Raw genomic sequence first — 23,340 nt, 5'->3', positions numbered from 1 at the left:
CAAGGAGTGTTGAATGAGGCACAATTCAGGGCAGCCAATCAGAACAGAGCCCATTTGCATATCATCGCTGTCAGAATCTCCAAAATGACGACTTTACAGGAGGAGGAAAGAAAAAGTACTTCACTTTTGATGTAAGTCAATGGAACCAGACCATCACAGGGCAGACACACACTTTGACACCTAAGGGCAGTTTAGCATCTCCATCTGGCTGAACTGCATGTCTTTGGACTGTAGGAGGAACCCCACACAAACACGGGGTGAAACATGCAAACTCCACACAGAAATGACCCTGGTTATCCAGCAGGGGAATCAAACCCAGGCCCTTCTTGCTGGGAAACAACTGCGCTACCCACTGCCCCACAGTGCTGCCCCCAGCATCTTTAAATTATGTTAAAAAAAAAGACAATATGAGCTTCTGACAGGGACGATATATAAAAGCACAGTAAACAGCCTGTTTAATTCTAAAGGATTAAGAGAGGTTGGAAATACACACACACACACACACACACACACACACACACACATTTTCTAAGCCACTTATCCTTCTGGGTCGTGGGGGGAGCTGGAGCCTATCCCAGTGGTCAATGGGTGAAAGGCAGGAAGGTTGGAAATAGTCATGTATAAATAAATGATGACTGTCTTGCAAACCTCTATATTCACAGCTCTAGAAGTATAAAGACAAAGTCAAAGTCTTTGTGTAAAAGTCCTCTATTTGGCCATCATGTTCTTTTTTGTGTTCCTCTCTGGTCTGAGTAGTATTATGTAACACTTTGGGGCAAAGATGCACAGTAGAAGGCCGTAACTGGAGGCCAGGATAGCAAAGACCTCCACAGCCACGGTGTACTTCCCCGGAGAGCTGACGTATGCTGGCACAAAGGCGATCCACACTGCACAGAAGATCAGCATGCTGAAGGTGATGAATTTGGCCTCATTAAAATTGTCTGGAAGCTTCCGGGCGAAGAAGGCCAGCAGGAAGCAGATGGCAGCCAGCAGACCGATGTAGCCCAACACCAAGGAGAAGCACACGACCGAGCCCACCGCACAGAGCAGCACCACTCGAGCTCCAAGCTCACCTCCTGCAGTTTCTGTAGGCAAAGGTGGAGCAAGTGCCACCCACAGCACACAGATGCCCACCTGCACCAGTGTGCAGACGAAGATACCTGCCCTCTGCTGACCAGGGCCGAAGTACCTCATTACGTTTGAGCCAGGCAGAGTTGCTCTGAAGGCAACCAGGACCACCACTGTCTTACTGAGAACACAGGCCAGGCACACCACAAAACTGATCCCAAACAGCGTATGGCGCAGCATGCAGGACCATGGCACCGGCCGGCCAATGAAAGCCAGCGCACACAGGAAACACAGTGTAAGTGACAGCAGCAACAGGAAGCTCAGCTCTGAGTTGTTGGCACGGACTAAGGGGGTGTCTCTGTGGTGGAAAAAGGCACCCAGGACGCTTATGGTAAGGACTGCCCCAGCAACAGACAGCACAGAGAGGATGATGCCCATGTTATCTTGAAAGGACAGGAACTCTACCAACATCGGGATGCACTCTGTCCGGTCAGTGTTGGACCAGAACCGCTCTGGACATTTGATGCATTCTGTTGAGTCTGGAGGGAAACAGTTGCAACAATTGAAAATGGACATGTTTACATTTCAGTTAAACTGTTTTTGTAAATCAAACCTAATTGCATGTGTCAGATGTTTATTATCTGATGCTTTTCTTTGTTGATACAACTTAAAAAATGGCAATTTTAATTGAGTTTGGTAACAATTTATAATTACAACTTAATCATTACCAAATAGTTTGTTGATGCTAACAATGCAATGATTATACTATTGTTACTTGTGCATTAAAAAGTGCCACCATTTGAATTATTAACCATTTACTGACACATGAATAATTCAAGTACTGTGAGCGCTTTACATAAATGTCTTATATTTAAGTGTATATTTTTATAATGTATTCATAAAGAGATATTTGCAATAAAGTTTACATATAGAGTCAGAGGGAGAGAGAGAGATTGTATTGTACTTATATATTATCTATTATATACAGTATCTATATACTATTGTATGAATGATTTAAGCATATATTTTTAATGAAGTTATAAAGACATTTGTAATAATATTTTGAGAGAGAGAGAGAGAGAGAGAGAGAGAGATTATTGTATTGTACCTATATGTTAGTGTATAGATATAATGTGGTAGATAACTAAATGTGAAGGAGTGGCAAGTTACTGTGTATCAAACAGGACACAATTCTAAATAATTATTGATTATTTTTATGTCACTAAAGAAATGGCTAGTCAAATTGTACCATTTATGAATGTATATAGAACTGTTATATAATGATTAACATTCATTAACAAACTATTAGGTAATGATCAGTTTGCTGTTTATTAGGGCCAGTTATTAAGTTTTACCTTGAATTAAAGGGGATTTTTTTTTTTTATTTCTTCATAATTAAATATATATGCTGGTTAAAGTGTAATCAATGTCATTCAGAGGGGTTTGACTGCTCTGTTCTAGAAAAAAAAATACTTACAGAGTTCATAATTATTCATAGTGGTGAAGCTACCATGGAACCAGGCATCTGAAGAGTTTAAAGCTTCTAAAAGCTCACTGCTTACGTATATGTTGCCTAATGCCTGAGACACTACGATAGTCCGGGGACAAAATACAACAGTTCTGTACTTGAGCAAAAGTAGATGCACTCTAAAACTAGATGTACTCGTTTGTACACACAAGCACAAAAGTACTAAGTACTAAGTATCAAAAGTATAAGTACTTCGATTTATTGTAGACATCATTATATTATATTTTTTGATAAACAAGTTCTATTTAGGAGACTTAACCTTACACTTAATCAATACTTAATCATATAATAGTTTACAAAGATTACATATTTATTACAAAGATCACATCTTTTACTCAAGTACATAATATTTGTACTTTGTAATAGTTTTAGGTAAGGGTTTGGCCTAAAACTTATTTTTTTAAATGCATTCATGGCACAGAGGTACCTGCAGAGTGTTGTAAGGCAGTTTTTTTCAGATTTACCACTATTTTGCCATCATCAACATCACATCTAGAATCTCAGGAGACTTGTACCCTCACAGGTTGTGTTGCATAGTAAAGCTATACTCACAGTGAGGACATCACAACCACTGGTTCGCATCAACACCTCTCTACAAGTCTCTACAATGAACCATTATACATTAAACCACTCCAAATGACTTTGTTTACATCTCACCCATTGACTCATGCAAAGACTTTTTTAAATGAATAGAATCCCCTCTGATAAATGGGGTCAGATGTTCTGTAAAGAGGGTGAGAGATGACAAGCAAAAACCAAGACCCATAAACTTCTCCCTTTTTCAAGGTGGTTGTACTGTACCTGTAGCATTGCTGATCTCCCCTGTTGCGCATGGTATACAGTCATAGCAGCAGACTGGCTTTCCTTTCTGCACAGCCTTCCTGGTGCCCGGGGGACAGCTCTCACTGCACACAGACACCGGCACCTCGATCGCAAAAGAAGAAGTTTCCATCAGCTTCACAGAAACATTCCCAGTGCAGACAGGTGCACCAGAGGAGACCAGGACAGATTGCTTTATTTAGCTCCACAAGAATGAGATATGCAACTTCTTTCATGTGTAAGATCAACAGACATGCACACACAGGCTTGTGAGTACAGAACACCCTCTCCCACATCTGCAGGCACTCTACGCTAGGATGCTATCTATTTCCCAAACAGAGATGATAATTAGGTTTCCTCACCACACAGTACCCTCATATCATGGCTTTGTTATGTGTAGGCCAGTTCAATACAACCAACTCTTTGCTTGCTGATGGGTTGCCCTCTCCCTGACTCAAAACCACAGCGCAGCTCTGCTGTTCCCACTAGAGCTCTGAATATGTGAACAATGTGTCTATATAAATACAAGACCCTTCGCAACGAAGTGTGAGTGACGTGCTATGCTGCAGAAACCTCAAACTATTGTTCTCTGTTTATTTTGAGTCTTTTTTGCCAGTCGTTTGAAATGTGTTACATGGAACTGTCCTCTGCATTCTTACCTCATCATCCCAGCCGCCACCCCAGACCACTTTTCTGAGGTCCAGCTGAAAATCTTGCTCTGGTCCTCTTGCTGCATCAAATTGCCCAACCTGGACAAACTCCATTTTTCCTTCAGCCCCCATGTGCCAGTTAATTATGTCGTATGAGGCAGATGGGTCCCCATTTTCATCAAAATAGACTGGCTCACCCACTGGTGTTGTGAACTTTACTGCCTTGAGGTAGTACAGAAGCTGTAAACAAACAGTCCAATTAATTACATACTACAAGTTGAAAAATATGAGAAGGTTCCCTATCCCAGTCCTGGCACCAATTAAAAAGCTCCTCATAGATTGGGTCTAATGAGTAAAGTAGGGAAAAGACAAAAATATGCAATAATGGAGTCACCAGAACTGGAATTGGGAATCCTTATGTGGAAAAAAAGACTTTAAGGTCAATGTTTTTTTTTTTTTCCCTTTACCTGTTTGGGTCTAATCGGTTTAATATCAGGACACTCCCCATTCCCAAAAGGTCCTTTGCCAGGCTGACAGGTCAACATATTCTGAATAGCATTTGCAATAGCATACACAGCCTTATACACATTATAGTTGATGTCAGAGTAGATCTCCTCCCGTTCTTCCACTTTCTCCAAGCCTGGGCAAAGAGATCTTAGTGATCCTGACTGAGTTTCCTCCCCAAATCTGCACCCAAACAGTTCCTCCAAAACATTCTGTACCAGTGGTTCCTTTCGGTGTATGTCAGAGCCCAGTTGGGCCAGATAGGAGCCCAAACCCTTGATGTCAACCTTCCGCAGGGCGAAGCCAAGGGTGCCTGCCAAGCAGGTTCCACTCAAAGCAGAGTGCTGGCTGGAGGTGCTCCAGGCTTCAGTGGCAATCCACTGCCTGTCAGTCACATTCTGCTTCACCACTTCCCTCAACAAGACCTCCATGTCTGGGCTGATGGCAAAGGTCACCACCACCCGAGCCTTGGAGCTCTGGATTCTTTCTACAATTCGCCTGATCCTGTTCGGTGCAAAAGATTTGGGGATGACCTCGATGTAGTCCACGCACACATCTGATCCTTCTAGTTCCTGCAGCAGTAGCTGCACACCACTTTTGCCATATGCATCATCTCCAGAGATAACCCCAACCCAGGACCAGCCCATCAAGCGCAGGAGCCTAGCCATGGCTTTAGCTTGAAAGGCATCACTTGGAACTGTGCGCAAGAAGGTAGGGTACCTGGTGCGGTCACTGAGACATGCACAGGAAGCAAAGTAGCTAACCTGGAGCAGAGGAAAACAAACAGATCAACAGTCAGTACTCCCATCCTTGGGTCAGGTGGATAATAAAGATGAACAAATTAACAAAATATGTTTGCCATTTACCATGGGGATGCCAAAAACACCAAGTGTTTCAGCCACTACTATAGAAGCAGAGGAACGGGCATCACCAATTATGACCGGCACGTTGGGAGCCTCAGTACACTGTTCCCAGGACACTGTTTCCTCCTGCCCTGTCACTAGTGACAGTGCGGCACTCAGAGTGCTGCGCTCAGTCAGACAGGTGTCTGCAGCAAGGTAGCCCAGAGTCAGATTGGGCAACAGGGCTGGGTCCCGGTTGATTTCTTCCACAGTGAAGATCATTGTCTGGAGCCAGTGGTATGAGCGCAAGTCAGCACTGACCCAGAAAGAGAGGAACATTTTGAGGTTGCATCAGGAGAAAGGTTTAAGCAGCTTTGGTAAATTAAGCAAATATAAAATTATAAAGAGAATATCTGCAAGAAAACCAAGTCGGTCTATACCCACCTTTGACAGCGCCCTGCCTGTACTCTTTGTGTGAATGTGTGATCGGGTTCGGGACCTTCAAAGTGAACAGGAAACAAACCCCCAATAATCACGTCTCCCTCCTTATACAGGCTCCCGGATATTGACCTGCTCTGCAGAGCACAGGAGAGTCCCAGGGAGTGCACCCAGACCGGCCCAGCGAGGAGCCCCAGTGTCCACAGCCATGCATCTGTAGCCATCACTTGAGGAGAGGACAGTAATGGTGAGTGAAAGGAAGAGGAGATAAGGGGCTCAGAGAGAGAGAGAGGATGGAGATGTAGCTCCAATTTAAAGTAGTAAATTTGCCCAGAGCAAAAAAATATAATTGGGAGAAGTCCTGGTGGAGCAATTTTCCAGGCCCACAACAACAACTAAGCAAAAATGTATTATATGCATCATATGTACAGAAATACAAGTTATGCAAGTTATACAAGTGGACTAACCTTCACATGTACTTCTTTATCTGTAATGTCGGGGTTCATACAGATGGCGAATCTGATGTTTGGGCATTTATGATTAGCAGGTTGTACGTATTTGTGGGTGTATGTTTTCAGTGCTCTTTGATCTTAGCCCACCGGGAAAATAGAGACAATTAAACCAAATTAAACAATCACTGTGACATCAGGGTTAATCGGTCTGTTTTCCTGAGCTGTGAGCACATAATCTCGATAGTCCTCAACGGGTTCTCCTCCAGTTCACACACACAAACACACAGGACCATTGCAGCATGCATGATTTCAGCTTGAGAGCTAGTCTCACTGGGCCAAGCCTGGGGCAGAATTAAGTCATGAGCAGGGACATATGTAAACGGTGAAAAGGCTCAAAAAACAAGAGCTACATATTATTCAGAAGCGAATCAGCACCACAACCAGCGAGCAGAGAGACACATCAAATTTCTACATTAAAGTAAACTGTTTCTCAAGGTCTTTTTGCAAACCTCAATGGTAGCAATGTAGAGAACGGTATGCCAGTAAATAATGTTAATATCTATGAGCTGAAAATTTTTGTAATCGCACACTGTACAGTCCCGATTGTTCTTTCCAGTTCAATTTTACCCACAATCTTTTTTTGACTGTCTCTTAAAAAGTGACATTTAACCAGCAGAGCTTATGTGCTGAACTTTTTTCACCTCCATCCTTGATCGAGGACCCACGGCAGAACAAGCAGAACCCATGTCCTGCCATAGGATATAATGGCGTTTTGCTCTCTGAAAGCATTCTTAATCACAGAAGCCTATTTCACTTTCTATTTTGTTGTTTTTTGACACTAGAGAAGCATATATACACTGCAGTGCGTTTAGTGGGGCATGACTGGCAAGTGGGGCATTGCAGTAAATGACCTACTGATGCTAGGCCTGCACTGGGCCAGACACCATCTTCTGGGCAAAATATGGGTGGGAATGTCGACTGAAGATAGGGACAAGATTGAGTGGGACATTTCTAAACCAATCCCATGTCTTGAGAAGAAAGCAGGGGTCAATGGTGTGCTTGTCAACATTGTCTGACAGACAGTGAGCCTGTCATTAGCTCAAGGATGTAACGTAAGTTAGCATGGCTGAAAATGACCTTCAGCAACCTTCCCTCTGCAAGGGTTCTGTTAGGTAACAACGGCATTGTGCTAGATAGCTTGTACTTCGTATTGTTGATTGTACTCTGGACGCTAAAAGAACACTAACTAAAGAATTTTGGGGCATGCTTTAGATGGGGTGAACACCATTTGCCACAACCCAGTACCCCAGACTTGTATTCTCGTTAGACGATAATGTCTGGCCCCATGAGACCACTTGAGATCTTGTCATATAATGAAGCAATCTGTCAAGAGTTCATAAGAGGCAAGAAGGTAGATGACCTTCTCATCTAAGAAGAAAGGTTTAGCCCCAGAGTGCAGGGTCCTAACTATGGCACCACAAATGAAGTAGGACCCGTCTGAACAGGAAAGATAAGAGGAAGAAAAAAAAGGAAGAAGGTTCAGGTCTTTCTTTAGCTTGCTTTTCTGTTGCAGAAAATGACGCTGCTGATTGTAGTGCTCTCACAGGCAAGTGCACACTAACTGTGCTCTCCATTGATCTCCACTTGAGTTCATTTTGTGTGGAGAGCTGCTTTCATAACAAACTTACTTCCATTTATTTTTAGCCATAAAGGCAAAAGGTGAAAGAACAGCTCTGGACAATGCCAGATTCCTTTCACAGACTCCTTTCACATTCACACATGTTCAGTCGGAAATTGCAATCCAGCCTGAAGCTCGATCTCTGAATTTGACAAGTCATTTTCTGCTTTACAGTCAAATGTAAATGTTTGGGGGCTGCTGGCCAATTTCATGTTTTGTTGATTTAGTGCAAATAAATTCTCTACACTCTAGAAAAAAGATATAAAACTGTCACTGGGGCAGTGCCCCTCTTGTCACAGGGGTGGTACCCTCAAGGGTACATTTCAGTACCTCTAGTCAGGGAAAATATTTGTACCATAATCCATTGAAATTATATTATCTATGTTGTATTGACTCCACACACCCCGTCTCGTCTCCCGGCTTTTTATTTTGTTGTTCTGTTTTTAAACATTAGATTATGAAGTGGCCCAAATAAAACTTATTTAAGGTACAGAATTGGACTTCACAACCACTGTTGTACCTTTGAGGGCACATTTACATTGCTTGTACCTTGATGAACAAAAATATACCTGCACAGTACCTTTATTTGTCACAGTGTACAGAACAAATTTCTACACATTTCAATATAAAATTACTAGTTATTTGCCAAATTTGACATATTAGGAAAAAAACGTAACCTTAAAATGTGGCCTGTGCATAAATAATGGCACATAACTAACCTGCCCTGCTTGTGTTTTCTGAATGCCATTATTTTCAACACATATGTACAATACTTATAATACTATATTTACAATATAATACTGATTCTATGCTGGCTTATGCCATTAGTTATTAACTTCTTATTTGAGCTTAATTATCATCACATTCATCATTATTGAGCTATTTTGCTAAAATTTTTAGGCTTAATTGAAACTTTACTTTCACTAAAATAGAATATCTATACTAAAAACACTGTTAGAAACAAGGGTTCTGTGCAGGTACAGTTTATTGTTCATCAAAGTACAAACAACGTCAAAGGTACAACAGTGGTTTAAAGGTCCAATTCAGTACCTTAAATGAGTTTTTCCCAGTGAAAAAGCACAATTAGTACCTTTTCATAACCGATGTTTTAAAAACAGAACAATAAAATTAAAGCCTGGAGACGAGACGTGGGTGTGTGGAGACAATACAACTTAGAAAATATATTTTCAATGGATTATGGTACAATTATGTTCCCTGACTAAAGGTACTGAGATGTACCCTTGAAGGTCCGACCTTCTTGTCAGACCGAATTTGTACCCCTGATTGCTGTTATTGAGTAAAAACATTGGCCCCTGTTCAACTATTCACTGCTAGTTGACTTCCCACAGGGAGTGCAGACTAAAGCCCAGCTGGAGGAGCCTCCCCTGGGGGAAGGATGAGGATGAGCCCTTGGGCTCTGCACAGCTGAGACTGCAACCCTCCCCCAACTGAGCGATGCATTAACAGCCTCTCACACACACTGATATACAATTGCATTCAGACATCATTCAGCACTGTGCAAAAATCAGAGACCACCTTTCATTTACTGAATTTCCCATGCAAACTGCCATTAAGTTACTCATTTTCAGGAGATCCGCTTACGTAAGAAGGAGGAAAGAGGAAAATAGGTGATAAAAAACATCAAATCAAAAAAAAAATTAAAGATATAAAGGAAAACAAGACTCCTAACAACCATGCAAGGCTTGGGAGACCACTAAAATTGACTAAAACCTATTTAAAGCTTTCATCTTTGGAGAATATTAAGCTCCATTCTTGCTTAAACCTAAAAAAATCCACCATCTTTCCACTGTCAGGCGTCAGCTCTACGCCCTGGGTCTGAAAAGGACGTGTAGTTGTCAAGAAGCTGTTACTCAGAAAAGGAAATGGACAATGTGCAAAGTCCAGACCTCAACATCACTAATGTATTTAGGATTACTTACATAGCAAGAAGCAGAAAATGCAACCAGCTTCTCAGACTGAACTTTTGAGGTGTGGAAAAATATCTGCGGATTTCTTATTTGCCACTTTGAGTAGAAATTAAAATAATGAAGGGTGGTCTCTGACTTTTGCACTGTGCTGAATGTATCTGTTAAATGTGAACAGATGCCTATTTAGGCCTTGATAGCTGACCCTACAACACAAGGGCTTCTATGTTTTGTGATATAATCAGTGATACAGTCTTGAGTTATTGAGTTATCTCGTAATATGAGCCTCTTCAGGTGAATACTCACATGTTTGGACACATGTGTACACTGACAAACAGCTGATGGACAAGCCGCCAGCCTGGCACAAGACTGCTCCCCTGAGCAAGGCTTTTCCACTTGGCCTCACTGTGTGTGTGTGTGTGTGTGTGTGTGTGTGTGTGTGTGTGTGTGTGTGTGATCATAGGATATAGCATCCCCCTGAGCAGTGAGGCACATTTTGGGAATTAAACAAGGACATTAGGGACAGTGTTTAGAAGTCCCATATTTAATACTGCCGGGAGGGATATGCATCATTATTATGGACTCTTACATCTCTGTGTCCATTGACTGACCAGCACAGAAGAATGGGCCCAAAAGGTAGGCCAATCCTGCTTCACTAGCTTACAGCAAAGCTTGTACTGTGGCTTTAACTAGGGGTCAATTTAGCTTGAGAAGGTAGACCTAATCTATAACATTATCTTTTGAGAGGTGCTGTATGAATAAGACACATAGACATATGCAAAAGTTTGGACACCCCTGGTTGAATTACATATTTATCATATATCATATATCATTGTTGGCCAAGCTTAATGTTCAGATGGTTTTGAATCACATTTATGCCGGCATGTACAGTATAATGTGTCTCGGGGTCTTGTTCACGAGTGATGTGAAGAGGGATTGTGAGATCGGCTGCAGGTTGGGACAGTCGGCAGCAGTAATGCACTCACTGTACCGGACTGTAGTGGTGAAGAGGGAGCTGAGCCATAAGGCAACCTCTCTGTTTACCGGTCGGTCTACATCCTGACCCTCACCTATGGTCATGAACTGTGAGTAATGACCAAAAGAATGAGATGCGGTGGAAATAAACTTTCTTTGCAGGGTGGCTCTACTTGATAGTGTGAGGAGCTCAGTCATTCAGGAGGGACTTAGAGAAGAGCAGCTACTCCTCCACATTGAGAGGAGCCAGTTAAGGTCATTCAGGCATCTGATCGGGATGCCCCCTGGACGCCTCCAGGTTTGGGTGTACGAGGCACAGCCTAATGGGATGAAACCCAGAGGTCGTCCTAGGACCTGCTGGAGGATTATATCTCCAAATTGGCCTGGGAGCGGCTCAGCGTCCCCCAGAATGAGCTGGCGGAAGTTGCGGGGGACAGGGCTGTCTGGGATTCTCTGCTCTCCCAGCTGCTACTGCGACCCTATCTGGATCAAGCGGTTAACGATGATGAATGAATGATGAATTATAAGTCTCAGTTAGTAAACCTGGTCATTATCGCCGGTTAACTTTTCTCACAGCTACAAAAGAATAAAAGACGACTGTAGCTTGGAAGGCAAGAAATGAACACGACAGATTTTGCATTTGGAGAGTGTCCTAAATCTACCTTTGAGTGCTGTACACACCTTGACCTTGAGGAAGTGAATGTAATGTACCTTTTCCTGCACTGTGTACTTATTTGAAATGTATTTTTGTTTTGAATGTTAGATAGATAATTAACATGCATGTAAATGAAATTAAATTAAACTACATTTTTGCCCCATGTAGCTGCTACTCAGGACTCCCCCGCTTTGCTGTTGCCTATTCTGCTGCTAGTGGGCTGGATCGTGGGCTGTGTGGTGGTCCTCTACTTTGTCTTCTGCTAGGTTAGTGCACAAAGGGAACTGTAAACCGTTTTAATTATTAAAATGTAATGGCAAAATATTACTTAAAAACTCCAATATAATGGAAAAAAATATTTTCTTAATGAAATGATACACTTTTGTTAGAAATACCTAAACAAATGCATTCTAAATTTAGCATCTGGCCCGTATGCTGCACGGTTTGGGGTTTATGCATGTCCATTTTAAATGGGAATTCTGTCGATTTAGTGAAAATAGCATCAATCGGTGGCTGAGATGTAAGCAAAGTCATTCAGAGTGGTCTGATGTGAAATGGCTCATTGTAGAGAAACTTACAGACTTTGATTTCTTTGCAGTGGTGCTGATAGGAACCAGAGGGTCCAATGTCTACAACACAAATATAGCCATTTTATTTACCGTCCAAAACCACCTGAATGTGTCTTCATGAAATGTTGAGGGTAAAATAGTGAAAAATCTGACAAAAGGAAGTTTTCTTTGGGAACTATTTTGGCCCACAATGCCCTGCATGTACCTTTCTGCCATGTATGGCCTTTACAAACATACATACATCATCTAAACCGCTTATCCCTCTGGGTCGCGCTGGGGTGCTGGAGCCTATCCCAGCTGTCATTGGGCGGAAGGCAGGATACACCCTGGACAGGTCGCCAGTCCATCGCAGGGCAGACAGACAGACATACACAGTCACACCTAGGGGCAATTTAGCCTGTCCAATCAGCCTGACTGCATGTCTTTGGACCGTGGGAGGAAACCCACGCAGACACGGGGAGAACAGGCAAAGTCCACACAGAAATGACCCTGGTCACCCGGCCGGGAATCAAACCCAGGCCCTTCTTGCTGTGAGGCAACAGTGCTACCCACTGCACCACCGTGCCGCCCCTTTTAAAAACATGTTTAAAAAAAAAAAATCTCATCTCAGTGCTATCATAAAGCACAATCCCAATCATCAGGCAGTGTATTTATAACCACTTTGTGTTATATAAGACGTCTGGTTCCTATCACCACCACTCTGACTCTAGTTTCTCTAGAATGGAGCTTTTCACGTCAAACCACTCCGAATGACTTTGTTTACATCTTAACCCTGTAATTACGCAGACATTTTAAGAAAATGGGTGAAAAAAGCCTTCAGCTTCTTATTTGTACCTTCAGTGCAGCACAATGTGTCCTCAAAAGGCAAGTCTGCTTGCACTAACATTGCTGCATTTGAGGTGTGTTGGGGAAAAGTTAGCTTTGGTCTGTCGTTTGTTTGCTCTTGCTCACATATGCGAGGCATAAACTCAGTACCGTGTCAGCGGCAGAGCACTTTTCTCCAACAAGCAAAATAGCACACAGGCAGAAATGTAAATCAGATGGAAATTCGCACCCCACTGAAACGGCACCCACTCGCATTTTGCGCTGGTGTTTTCGCCGGTGACATGTTTTCCTCAGAGGTTAAAACGCAAGGTCAGTCCGGTATGAGTTATTTTTAGGTTAAGTGCCTCACTCAGCGGTGCAATTGCAACAGCCTCGGCCCTTTTATCTCTCAGAACAGGCTGAATAGAGAATTCGCTGTCAGTGTTTGAGAATAGCAGCCGCTGAGAGTGCTGACTACTGTAGGTCTCCAACTGCTCATCACTTGATGTGTGATTTATCATCAATCCTTTATCCTCTAACCACTGTTGTTGGTTCTCAACAGGGTGGACGAAGAACCTCCAAGCTGATGTTTCTCACGGTTTCTCAAAGGACAGCAAAGACCATGCTGAAGAGCTAATGTCCCTATTTGTCCACTGAGTAAAGTAAATTTGATTCTGCTTTTCTGATTAATGCCTTTACATGGAAAGAGGATTGTTTTTGGACAGATTGTAGTATATAGGAAAAAAGAGCACGATAAGAAAATAAGCCCTGGAGAACATCACAGAGCGAGCCTGCGGATCATGAAAGAACAAGAAGTTGGGCTACACTTCTTAAAAGAGATGGTTCTTCAAGGGCTCTTCAGTAAAGGGAATGTTTCTATTTAGGACCATGAGTTCTACATAGAACAATTTCTTGCTTAAATGGTTCTTTGCATGGTGAAATGTTTTTCCAGATTGATATCTATGGTTATCTATGTATGGTTCTACATAGCACCACAAAGGGTTCTTCTATTGCCATGATGTCAAGCTTGTAACAGAAGAAGAAGAACTCTCTTTGGTGTTATACAAAACCATTTCCAAAAGGTTCTACATAGAACCATATACAACACATTCACCATCAATCTGAAGAACGATTCCACCATGCAAAGAACCATTTAAGCATGCAATGGTTCTATATAGAACTCATGGTTGTAAATAGATTCATTTTCTTTGAAACATGAAATATGAAACAAAAAATGACCATTTAAAACAAAATTTAAATAATAATAATAAAAAAAAACAATAAAGATTCATTTTGGAAGTTACCGGCATTTTGTTGACTCATTTTATTTACTAAAGAACTCTTGAAGAACCATTTTTTTGTTAAAGAAAGTTATATATTCCACTTAAAAGAAACTTGTAACTCTGAAACATGAAATGACCGTTGGCGTTATCTGGTTTTGCCAAAAAAACAAAACTGAAATAAAACAAAATCAATAAAGTTTAACCTTTTCAACTCCTTGGGACCACCAGTGGTTCCAAAATGCACTTCGTCATATTCTTCATAACTTTCATATTTCATAAGCTACATTCTAAAGGTGGGGGTCGTATGAGAGCTGTGACTGTCGTCTTTCCAGACGAATAGATGGGTGATGTAATTTTAAACCCTTATAATAAAACTCACAATTTTGTTTTTTCTACTAAATGTTGACCCATTTTTCCACAAATCTGAGCTATAAACTATAAACAGATGGCGTCTCTTCAGTGATCTGCTCTGTAAAATTAATTTTATAAAATAATACGAAGAGCGTCTAAGATTTTTGGCTTTCAGCAGTAAATTGTAAGCATATAGCAATATGTGTGCTAATTTGAGGGGAACTTTTACAAAAAAAAAAAAAAAATCTGTTATTTCATGCAGTTACTGAATAATTTGCCTTATGATTTGGTCATGTAAATTCAGATGGACCAACCAAAATATACCCTGGTCAATTTTGTAAGTTACCTGCATTTTGTTGACTCATTTTATTTACTTAAAAACCCTTAAACAGCATCTTTTTAAGAGTTTACCTGTGAAGAGTTCACTTCAAAAACGAGCTGACTGTGGTGAGTTATTCTAACACACGGCACATTCTGAACCTTAAATACGTCCCAAAGGCCGTTATTGTTCATTGTCAAGGCATTGCAGGAGCACATTTTACAGCAGAAACAGTCAAACGCCAGTGCTGTTCTTGAGCACAACCTGATAAATCCGATCAGCGAATCAGTGCGCAGTATTCAGGCCAGGTGATGCAACATAACTAATTTAGGCAGAATCTCAAAATTGCCCCCCTTCCCCCTACAAAGTGCTGTATGTCTAAACAGAGCTCAGTGTGTCTAACAGAGAACCATTCTGGATTCAGCCGTGTGCATAAGGACCAATATTTGGGTGTAAAAGCCAAAATTTCATAACTCACATAGTGCACTATAGAGGGAGCAGTGAGCCATTTGAGATCCAGCCTTAGGATTTTCCAAAGTCTGATCATATAGATGTTTAATGTTGCTCATTAATGAGCTGTTTTTTTGCAATTTTCAGCTTTTTACCTACTTTTTTATCTTTAAGAATATTAAATATTGTACTTAAAAGAAGCTTGTGTCCATTACATGGCTTTGTTTAGCTGTGAAACAAGAAATGACCATTGGAGCTTCCTGTCAAATCAATAAAGTTTAATTTTGTAAGTTACCTGCATTTCTGTTGAGTTATTTTTACTTAACCCTTAGAAACCTAAAAGTTTGGGGATTTTTTTTTGGTATTTTTGGGTCAATTACAATTATAATTGCAATTATATTGCAAGTATTTACATGTGACAGTCACACAGGCTATATGATGTTATTTTCAGGAGACCCTGGGCTGCTCTGATATGCTATTGTTTGATGTGAATGCCAACAGAAATTTAATATCTGTATGCATTTGAGTCATTTTTGATCAAAAATTGACCTAGCACCTGCTAAATTTAGCATTTTTTTGCATATAGAGATCTTGAAAACAAGTTGCACCTCAGAAACCTTTTTAGAAATTGTTAGTCTGGAGTGTCTGTAAGCTGAAAGTGCAATAATTTTGATGGTGATTCATTCTGTTGGTTATTATGAGTGAAAATAAACAATTAGCATAAGATGGACATGTTTTTTATTGATTTTCTGTAAGAAAGGCTTTATTTTTAATTACAAATTGAGCTGCATATTTAATATCAGATATTTTAAATACACAAAATCAACATAAACTGAAAACCCTTTGTTTATAATATGAAGGCTAAAAGCAGAGATGTAATATAACAGTAGTGAGTGGGTTGTGTGTGATTTTGGAGCTGGATCTCTGGCTGATGGACGGTCACAGGTGGATGAAATCACTCTGGATGGTGAAGCAGAGTCTGACGATGATCTGATGTGTGAATCATGTCGCTGTTTTAACCCTTTATTGGAACATGAAGCCCAACAGCAGAGCAATAATATTAGGATTTTAGGTGATTTTCTGAGCCCAATTACTCACTGATGCTGATGTCACAGCTCGATGAGGTCACATGAGCTACTTAGGGGCGGGTCTGCTGAATGTCTTGATATGAGTATCATGTTTGTATCTTAAACCGTTCTGAAGTTATGAAGGCTGGAAGTGACCTAACGTTTTGCCTGCATATTGTCAAAATAACAACAGCAGTTTGATAGATATGACCTGAAAGGCACCATAAAAAAAACATGATTTATGAACATTCATAAAACTGGAGATCTCTGTTTTTGCAAACGAATTCTCAAAGTTTTTTTTGTTTTTGTTTTTTCATTATTAGGTAATTTACTGTATCATGAGAATGACATAATAACAGGAAACTGCTCATTTGCGTGTTACAATAACAATGTCAGTATGAATTGCCTGTTCTATTATTGAAACAAGCAAAAAAGAAAAAAGAGCTGTATCATTTAATAAAGAATTACTGGAACAAACATGTTAGTCATTATGCTGTTTATCACCAGAGCCCATAATTACTAATCACTCATCCATTAATCCAACATCACGTCAACCCTCAATAACCTGTTCCCATTGCGCTGCTGGCAAACGCTCATCCACAGTATTAAATCATTAAAGAGAAATTCCATTGAGACAAATTCCGTATATAATTCACTCACTGAGATGTAAGCAGAGTCATTCAGAGTGGTCTGATATAGAGAAACGTACAGACTCAGATGTCTTTACAGTGGTGGTGATATGAACCAGGGGTCACCATGTCTACAACACAAATATGGCCATTTTATTTACTATCCAAAAATACCTATGCATGTCTTCAGAGTTTCATACACTCTCATAAAATAAGGCCTGAATCTGTCACTGGGGCAGTGCCCCTCTTGTCACTGGGGTGGTACCCGCAAGGGTACATCTCAGTCATCTCAGTACCTTTAGTCAGGGAAGATAACTGCATTGTGTCCATTACATGGCTTTGTTTAGCTCTGAAACAAGAAATGATCATTGGAGCTTTCTGCCTTCGCCAAAAAAAACAAATCAATAAAGTTTAATTTTGTAAGTTACCTGCATTTTTGTTGAGTTATTTTTACTTAACCCTTAGAAACCTAAAAGTTTGGGGATTTTTTTGGTATTTTTTGGGTCAATTACAATTATAATTGCAATTATGAAGTATTTACATGTGACAGTCACACAGGCTATATGATGTTATTTTCAGGAGACCCTGGGCTGCTCTGATATGCTATTGTTTGATGTGAATGCTAACAGAAATTTAATATCTGTATGCATTTGAGTCATTTTTGATCAAAAATTGACCTAGCACCTGCTAAATTTAGCATTTTTTTGCATATAGAGATCTTGAAAACAAGTTGCACCTCAGAAACCTTTTTAGAAATTGTTAGTCTGGAGTGTCCGTGAGTGTCTGTGTGTTATTATGAGTGAAAATAAACAATTAGCATAAGATGGACATGTTTTTTATTGATTTTCTGTCCTCTTGGATTCAGACTGAGTGCTAAAACTCTGATACACAGCAAGAAAGCCTTTATTTTTAAATACAAATCGAATTGCATATTTAATATCAGATATTTTTAATACTCAAAATCAATGTAAACTGATAATATAATCCATTAAAATTATATTTTCTAAGTTGCACTGACTCCACACACCCCGTCTCGTCTCCAGGCTTTAATTTTATTGTTCTGTTTTAAAACATTCAGTTATGAAAAGGTACAAATCTGTACTTTTCACCTGGAAAAATGTATTAATGGTTCACAAATGAACCTTAAAACCACTGTTGTACCTTTGAGGGCACATTTGCATTGTTTGTACCCTGATGAACAAAAATGTATCTGGACAAAACCTTTATTTCTAACTTGTATGTAATGTTGATGATAAAATAGAGGTAAATCTGAAAAAAACAAGTTTTGTTTAAGGACTATTTTTCCTTACAACACGCTGCAGGTATCACTCCACCATATACGGCTTTTAAATATATACCTCTTTAGGCAAAATTCATGTCTTAATACTATGTAAAGCAACATCTCAGGCATCAGGCAGCAAATCCATCCAGGGAACTTTCTGAAGTGTTCAACTCTTCAGACGTCTGGTTCCTATCACCACCACTGTGAACAATTCTGACTGAGTAAGTGTTTCTAGAACAGAGTGTTTCACACCAAACCACTCTGAATGACTTTGTGTAAATGTGTGTTCTGTAGTATATAAGTATGCGTACATACATTGGCCCCAAAAACTATTTGGACAACTAAGCAACAAAATGACAGACTCATCATTTTTGAAGGCAAATTATTCCTTCAAAAGTTGGCGGATGTGTTTCAGATCGTTATTTCTTTGAGGACTTTGTTTGGTTTTCATCTAAAATGTCTCAGTATATTTCTGCATTCATGATCCCATTAATGAACACAAGCTCACTGACACTGCTGTAAGAAAAACAGCCCTAGACTTGGAGGTTTTTCCACCTCTGTGCTTTACTTCCTGCAGTCTGGATGGAATTCTTCTCCAGGCTTTCTCCAGAAAGGGTCTTCCCTCAGTTTGATGTTGTGCTAAAAGTGTTTTTTTCTCAAACATATATCATTTTGTTAAACATTTTATGAGGTAAACCTCAAGATCTTGAAAGATTAGCAGTGGTTAAAAGGTTAAAGTGTTCAAATACTTTTGGGGCCACTGCATGTCAACATGAAAGTAATATCTCAATTTTGAATTCCTCAGGCGAGCCACTCTGGCCTAATCTTCAAATTTCGAGAGGTTTGATTAACATGTTTTGCAAAACAGCCAAATCTTTCCACTGCTTTTCACTTACTGTGGTTTGATATTAAAATATTTTGGACCCACTTTATATTAAGGGTCTCTATAACTGTGTAGTTACACATGAATAACATATGCAACAACAATGTCTACCGATGATTTAGTCAGTGTTACAGATGGATTACAGAAGTACAGCCTGTGTAATTACACAAGTGTATCTTTTTAATACACTACAGATCAGAAGTATTTTCCAGCAGTAAAAGGAAGTATGTTTGGCATAATTTTACATTTATGTTTTACATAATAACTGTGGAATAACAGTGTTGTGGCAAGGTAACCATTGATTAATACCATTCTGTATTACCATTATGTAATTACACTGTACTTATATAACAACTACACGGGAAATTTCCTGTAGTGTAGTGTTAAAGTTACACTTTAAAATAAGTGGGCAGTTCATTAGTAGTTACAATATTTTTGCATATGTAGTTCATATATAACTACAGTTATTAGAGACACTTAATATAAAGTGGGACCAATATTTTTTATGAAAACAATAACATTTTGATTAGAGTTTACTTTGGTTTGGCTGCTAAAATGACACCAAAATTTCCTTTATTGACTCTTACGGACAAATGTTTTTCCTAGCGTATTTTATATTTGCATTACCATAATTTTTACATGATTTTAACAGTCCTAATTTCTCCTGTTTTTGCTAAATGTACTAAATTTTTCAAACATTCTATTAACCCTCAGAAAGCTTCTGTCGCCAAATCGTAAGAGCGTTCTGTTTAGGCCTACTTCTAACTCAATGTCAAGTCAAGACTGTAAACTTTTTCAAAGTATCATCTGTGGTGGAAAAATACAATATTCTGAATTTCACAACATACCAAACCACATGTTTACCTTTTACACTGCAAAAAATGGCATCTTGTCCAGTTTAATGATCTTAAATCTAGTCGATATGTCTAATATCTCCCGTTTTGAGATGGTTGTGCACTTATTATAAGATGATCTAGCTTATTTCTAGACACTATTTACTTGTTTAGGTAATTTATTATGTAAAATTATCTCACTATACTGGTAGATAATTTTGCTGGTTTCAAGCACATTTCTTAAAACATGCAAAATTATATGCCAATATAGTGAGATCATTTTACTAATAAAATTACTTAAAAACTGCCTAGAAGGGTTAAATTAGACTTGCTACAATCTAAATAGAACAAATATTAAATTTATTGACCATATTTAACAATTTTACTTGATAAGATGCTATTTTTTTGCAGTGTACAAACACACTTGCTCTGTGTTTTGGAGCAAACTCTATCATTCATGAAACTGATCTGTGATGTTTGTGGATGTGTTTGGTTTTTTAACATCTAACATGTTCAGTGATAAACATATTATGTAACCATGGGTCTAAATTTTCACCACGTTTTATGGTTTTTCACACGATGGTCCTATTTACTCCTTTTTAATCCACTACTCGACTTCCCCATATAATTTGTACTATTTTGCGTCACACCACACCTGATTTGATAATATATAATCCACCTTTGTGAGGTGGGTAATGTGTTTTGGTGCAGGGAATACATGAAGCTTCAGGATTTGTGTAGGTTTCCCTATTAAATGTTTAACATACAAATTTATACAATCATTTAATATGTTAAATGTATTACTTATATATAAAATAATGAATATGTACATTTTTGTGTGATAGACTCACTAATATCAGATAAATTTAAACTTTGTTCACATCATAAGTGAAAATTTTAAAACCCTTAGTTGCAATATTTCAACATTTTCCCCCAAAATCCATCCCACAAAAAATGTAGATATAAAAACTTTATACTATTTCATGTTTTGTGGCTTCCAAAAAACAAAAAAATCAATCAAAATCAAAGCTTGCATATATGGGGGGTCAAAGTAGAAAGCCAGCAATTTTTTCAAAGATTATGCCCAGTTGATGAGATCTGATCAGCTCAACATTTTTATGATGTTGGCTGTAATGTAAGTGAGTCTGTTTAATCCTTTAAACAGACGCAAGTGAACACACAGCAACACTGAAAATAAACGCTAAAATATTGAAATACATCATACAAACTCAATTAGCTTGGGTGATGGTGGTCAGGCTGGACTGAGAGGCACTAGTTAACCCCACTAATTCAGACTGGAGCAGCTACATTCAGGTGAGCTTTTCTAAATGGCACCTCAGGACTACTTTGAATTTGTATAGGATCATTATATATATATATATATATATATATATATATATATATATATATATATATATATATATATATTTATTAAATCAGGAAAACAGCTTTATGGAAAAGCTTGCTGGTAAGTGGTGCTGTAAAAAGAGTTTGTATTATTTTTTAAATGTTAATTCTACATATATTGCACCTACATGCTTTTGTAGCCCACATACAATTCTTTAGGCCCCTTCAATGGCAACAGTATGAACACCTATTCCTGTCATTTTTCCTGTTTCTGGTAGAAGTATGTAAAATTCTCAACATAGTATCTTGAAATAATGTTTTCCCAAAACATTAAATTACTGACTAATGACTTAGTGTAAGAATAGTGTAGCCTTTTTTTTTTTTTGAAAGTTTGACTTGGTGTCATAAAAATGACTTATTTTCTTAGTCTGACTTCCGTTAAAATATGACATTTTCTTTAAATATTGACTCACTATGTTGAAATAATGACTTAGTTTCTTGACATTTTTGCTTCCTACTGTCAAATTGAAATTGAAATTGAAATTGACTACTGTCAATTTTAATTTAAATGTGTTAAATTCCATTAAGCTGATTTTGAGAATTCTATTAAGTCAAAGCATTTTGAATTAATATTTTATAAAAAAAATAATTCAACATGAGCCAAATAAAGGTTAAGTAAGTCATTTTGAGATTCTAATTTAATATTTCCAAAAACACACGTCATTATTATGACATAGTAAGTCGTTCTTTTGAGAAAATATGTCATTATTTCAAGATACTATGCAAAATATAAGACAATTACTGATTTTGAGATACTAAATTAATATTTCCATGAAAATATGTCATAATTTTCAACATTGTAGGTCATTGTCTTAAAAATACTAAGTCAATATTTTGAGAAAGTAAGTTACTATATCGAGACTTTAAGTCAAATTTTTGATATACTAATGCCCGAAACAGAGGAGAGAACAAAAACAGCCCATTTTTCAACAACCCTTGTTTTGACATAGTAATTCTTTTGAGAAAATAAGTCACTATTTTAAGATACTATGCAAAATTTTAAGAAAATGACTGATTTTGAGATATTAAATTAACATTTCCAGAAAATATGTCATCATGTTCGACATTGTAGGTCATTGTCTTGAAATACTAAGTCAATATTTTGAGAAAGTAAGTCATTATGCCAAGACACTAAGTCAAATTTTTGAAATACTAATGCCCAAAACAGAAAAGGACAGAACAAAAACAGGCTATTTTTCAACAGCCCTTAACCTTAAAGAAAGAAGTGGCATGGATTTCCCCCTTTTTCTGCCATTTAAAAGACAAACAAATCTCGTCTGGGTCAAAACTCACCTTATCGGACCGTCTGCCTGCACCCATCCACGGAAATAACTGACGAAGAGGAAGACTCAAAAGTTCACCGCTGCTAATTGAGCTCGTTTTATATCGGTAAACAGAGCACGTGTGCACACGCCCAAATGCGTCATCTCAAATAACAAAAATCTCCCTGTTTTGTCACTTTACCAGAGGGAGATCGCTCAGAGTCAAAGCAGCTGCCACCTGCATTAGTCCTGTAATAATCTAGGCCTAATTGGCAACCTGTTACTCCTAAATTAGTATAGGCACCCTAGTGAATAGCCAAGTCGGCCTGTGGATTATTTTGGCAGCGGAGGAAGATTTTTGAGGTGGTGAATCAGACTTTTGCCACAGTAGATTACCGTGCGCATGAGAAACGGCTGTAAAATTGATTTATCAGAGCTGCCTCAGGCCTCAGCCTCATTATCTCTGCTTGTATGAGCTCCATTTCAAGTGGGGCTCAGATTTATTAAGGGAAGTCACTCTTGCGCCAAAACAAACTCCTCAAGCATGAGCGCCCCAGAACAATACAGGTGCACTGATGTCTCTCTCTCTCTCTCTCTCTCTCTCTCTCTCTCTCTCTTGCTCTTTCGCTCGCTCGCTCTTTTATTGAGTGCTTTGGTTGATGTGAAG

At 38.9% G+C, this 23,340-nt stretch overlaps 1 protein-coding gene across 1 annotated transcript; it reads right to left on the bottom strand.

Annotated features, from left to right (window-relative positions):
- Nucleotides 1-585: 585 nt before the first annotated feature.
- Nucleotides 586-22,735, bottom strand: LOC118818147 (extracellular calcium-sensing receptor-like). Its single transcript, XM_036585298.1, has 7 exons — nucleotides 22,705-22,735; nucleotides 5,856-6,075; nucleotides 5,436-5,727; nucleotides 4,533-5,333; nucleotides 4,075-4,305; nucleotides 3,398-3,521; nucleotides 586-1,607 (listed from the first exon to the last, which is right to left on the bottom strand). Exons 2-7 carry the CDS (start codon nucleotides 6,071-6,073, stop codon nucleotides 709-711), a joined length of 2,565 nt encoding a protein of 854 aa, XP_036441191.1. The 5' UTR covers nucleotides 6,074-6,075; nucleotides 22,705-22,735; the 3' UTR covers nucleotides 586-708.
- Nucleotides 22,736-23,340: the final 605 nt, after the last annotated feature.

Source organism: Colossoma macropomum, unplaced genomic scaffold (assembly GCF_904425465.1).
Source record: "Colossoma macropomum unplaced genomic scaffold, Colossoma_macropomum, whole genome shotgun sequence".
In the NCBI taxonomy this organism is placed as follows: Eukaryota; Metazoa; Chordata; class Actinopteri; order Characiformes; family Serrasalmidae; genus Colossoma; species Colossoma macropomum.
Note: the sequence above shows the minus strand (reverse complement) of the source record. Positions and strands in the feature narration are given on the sequence as shown.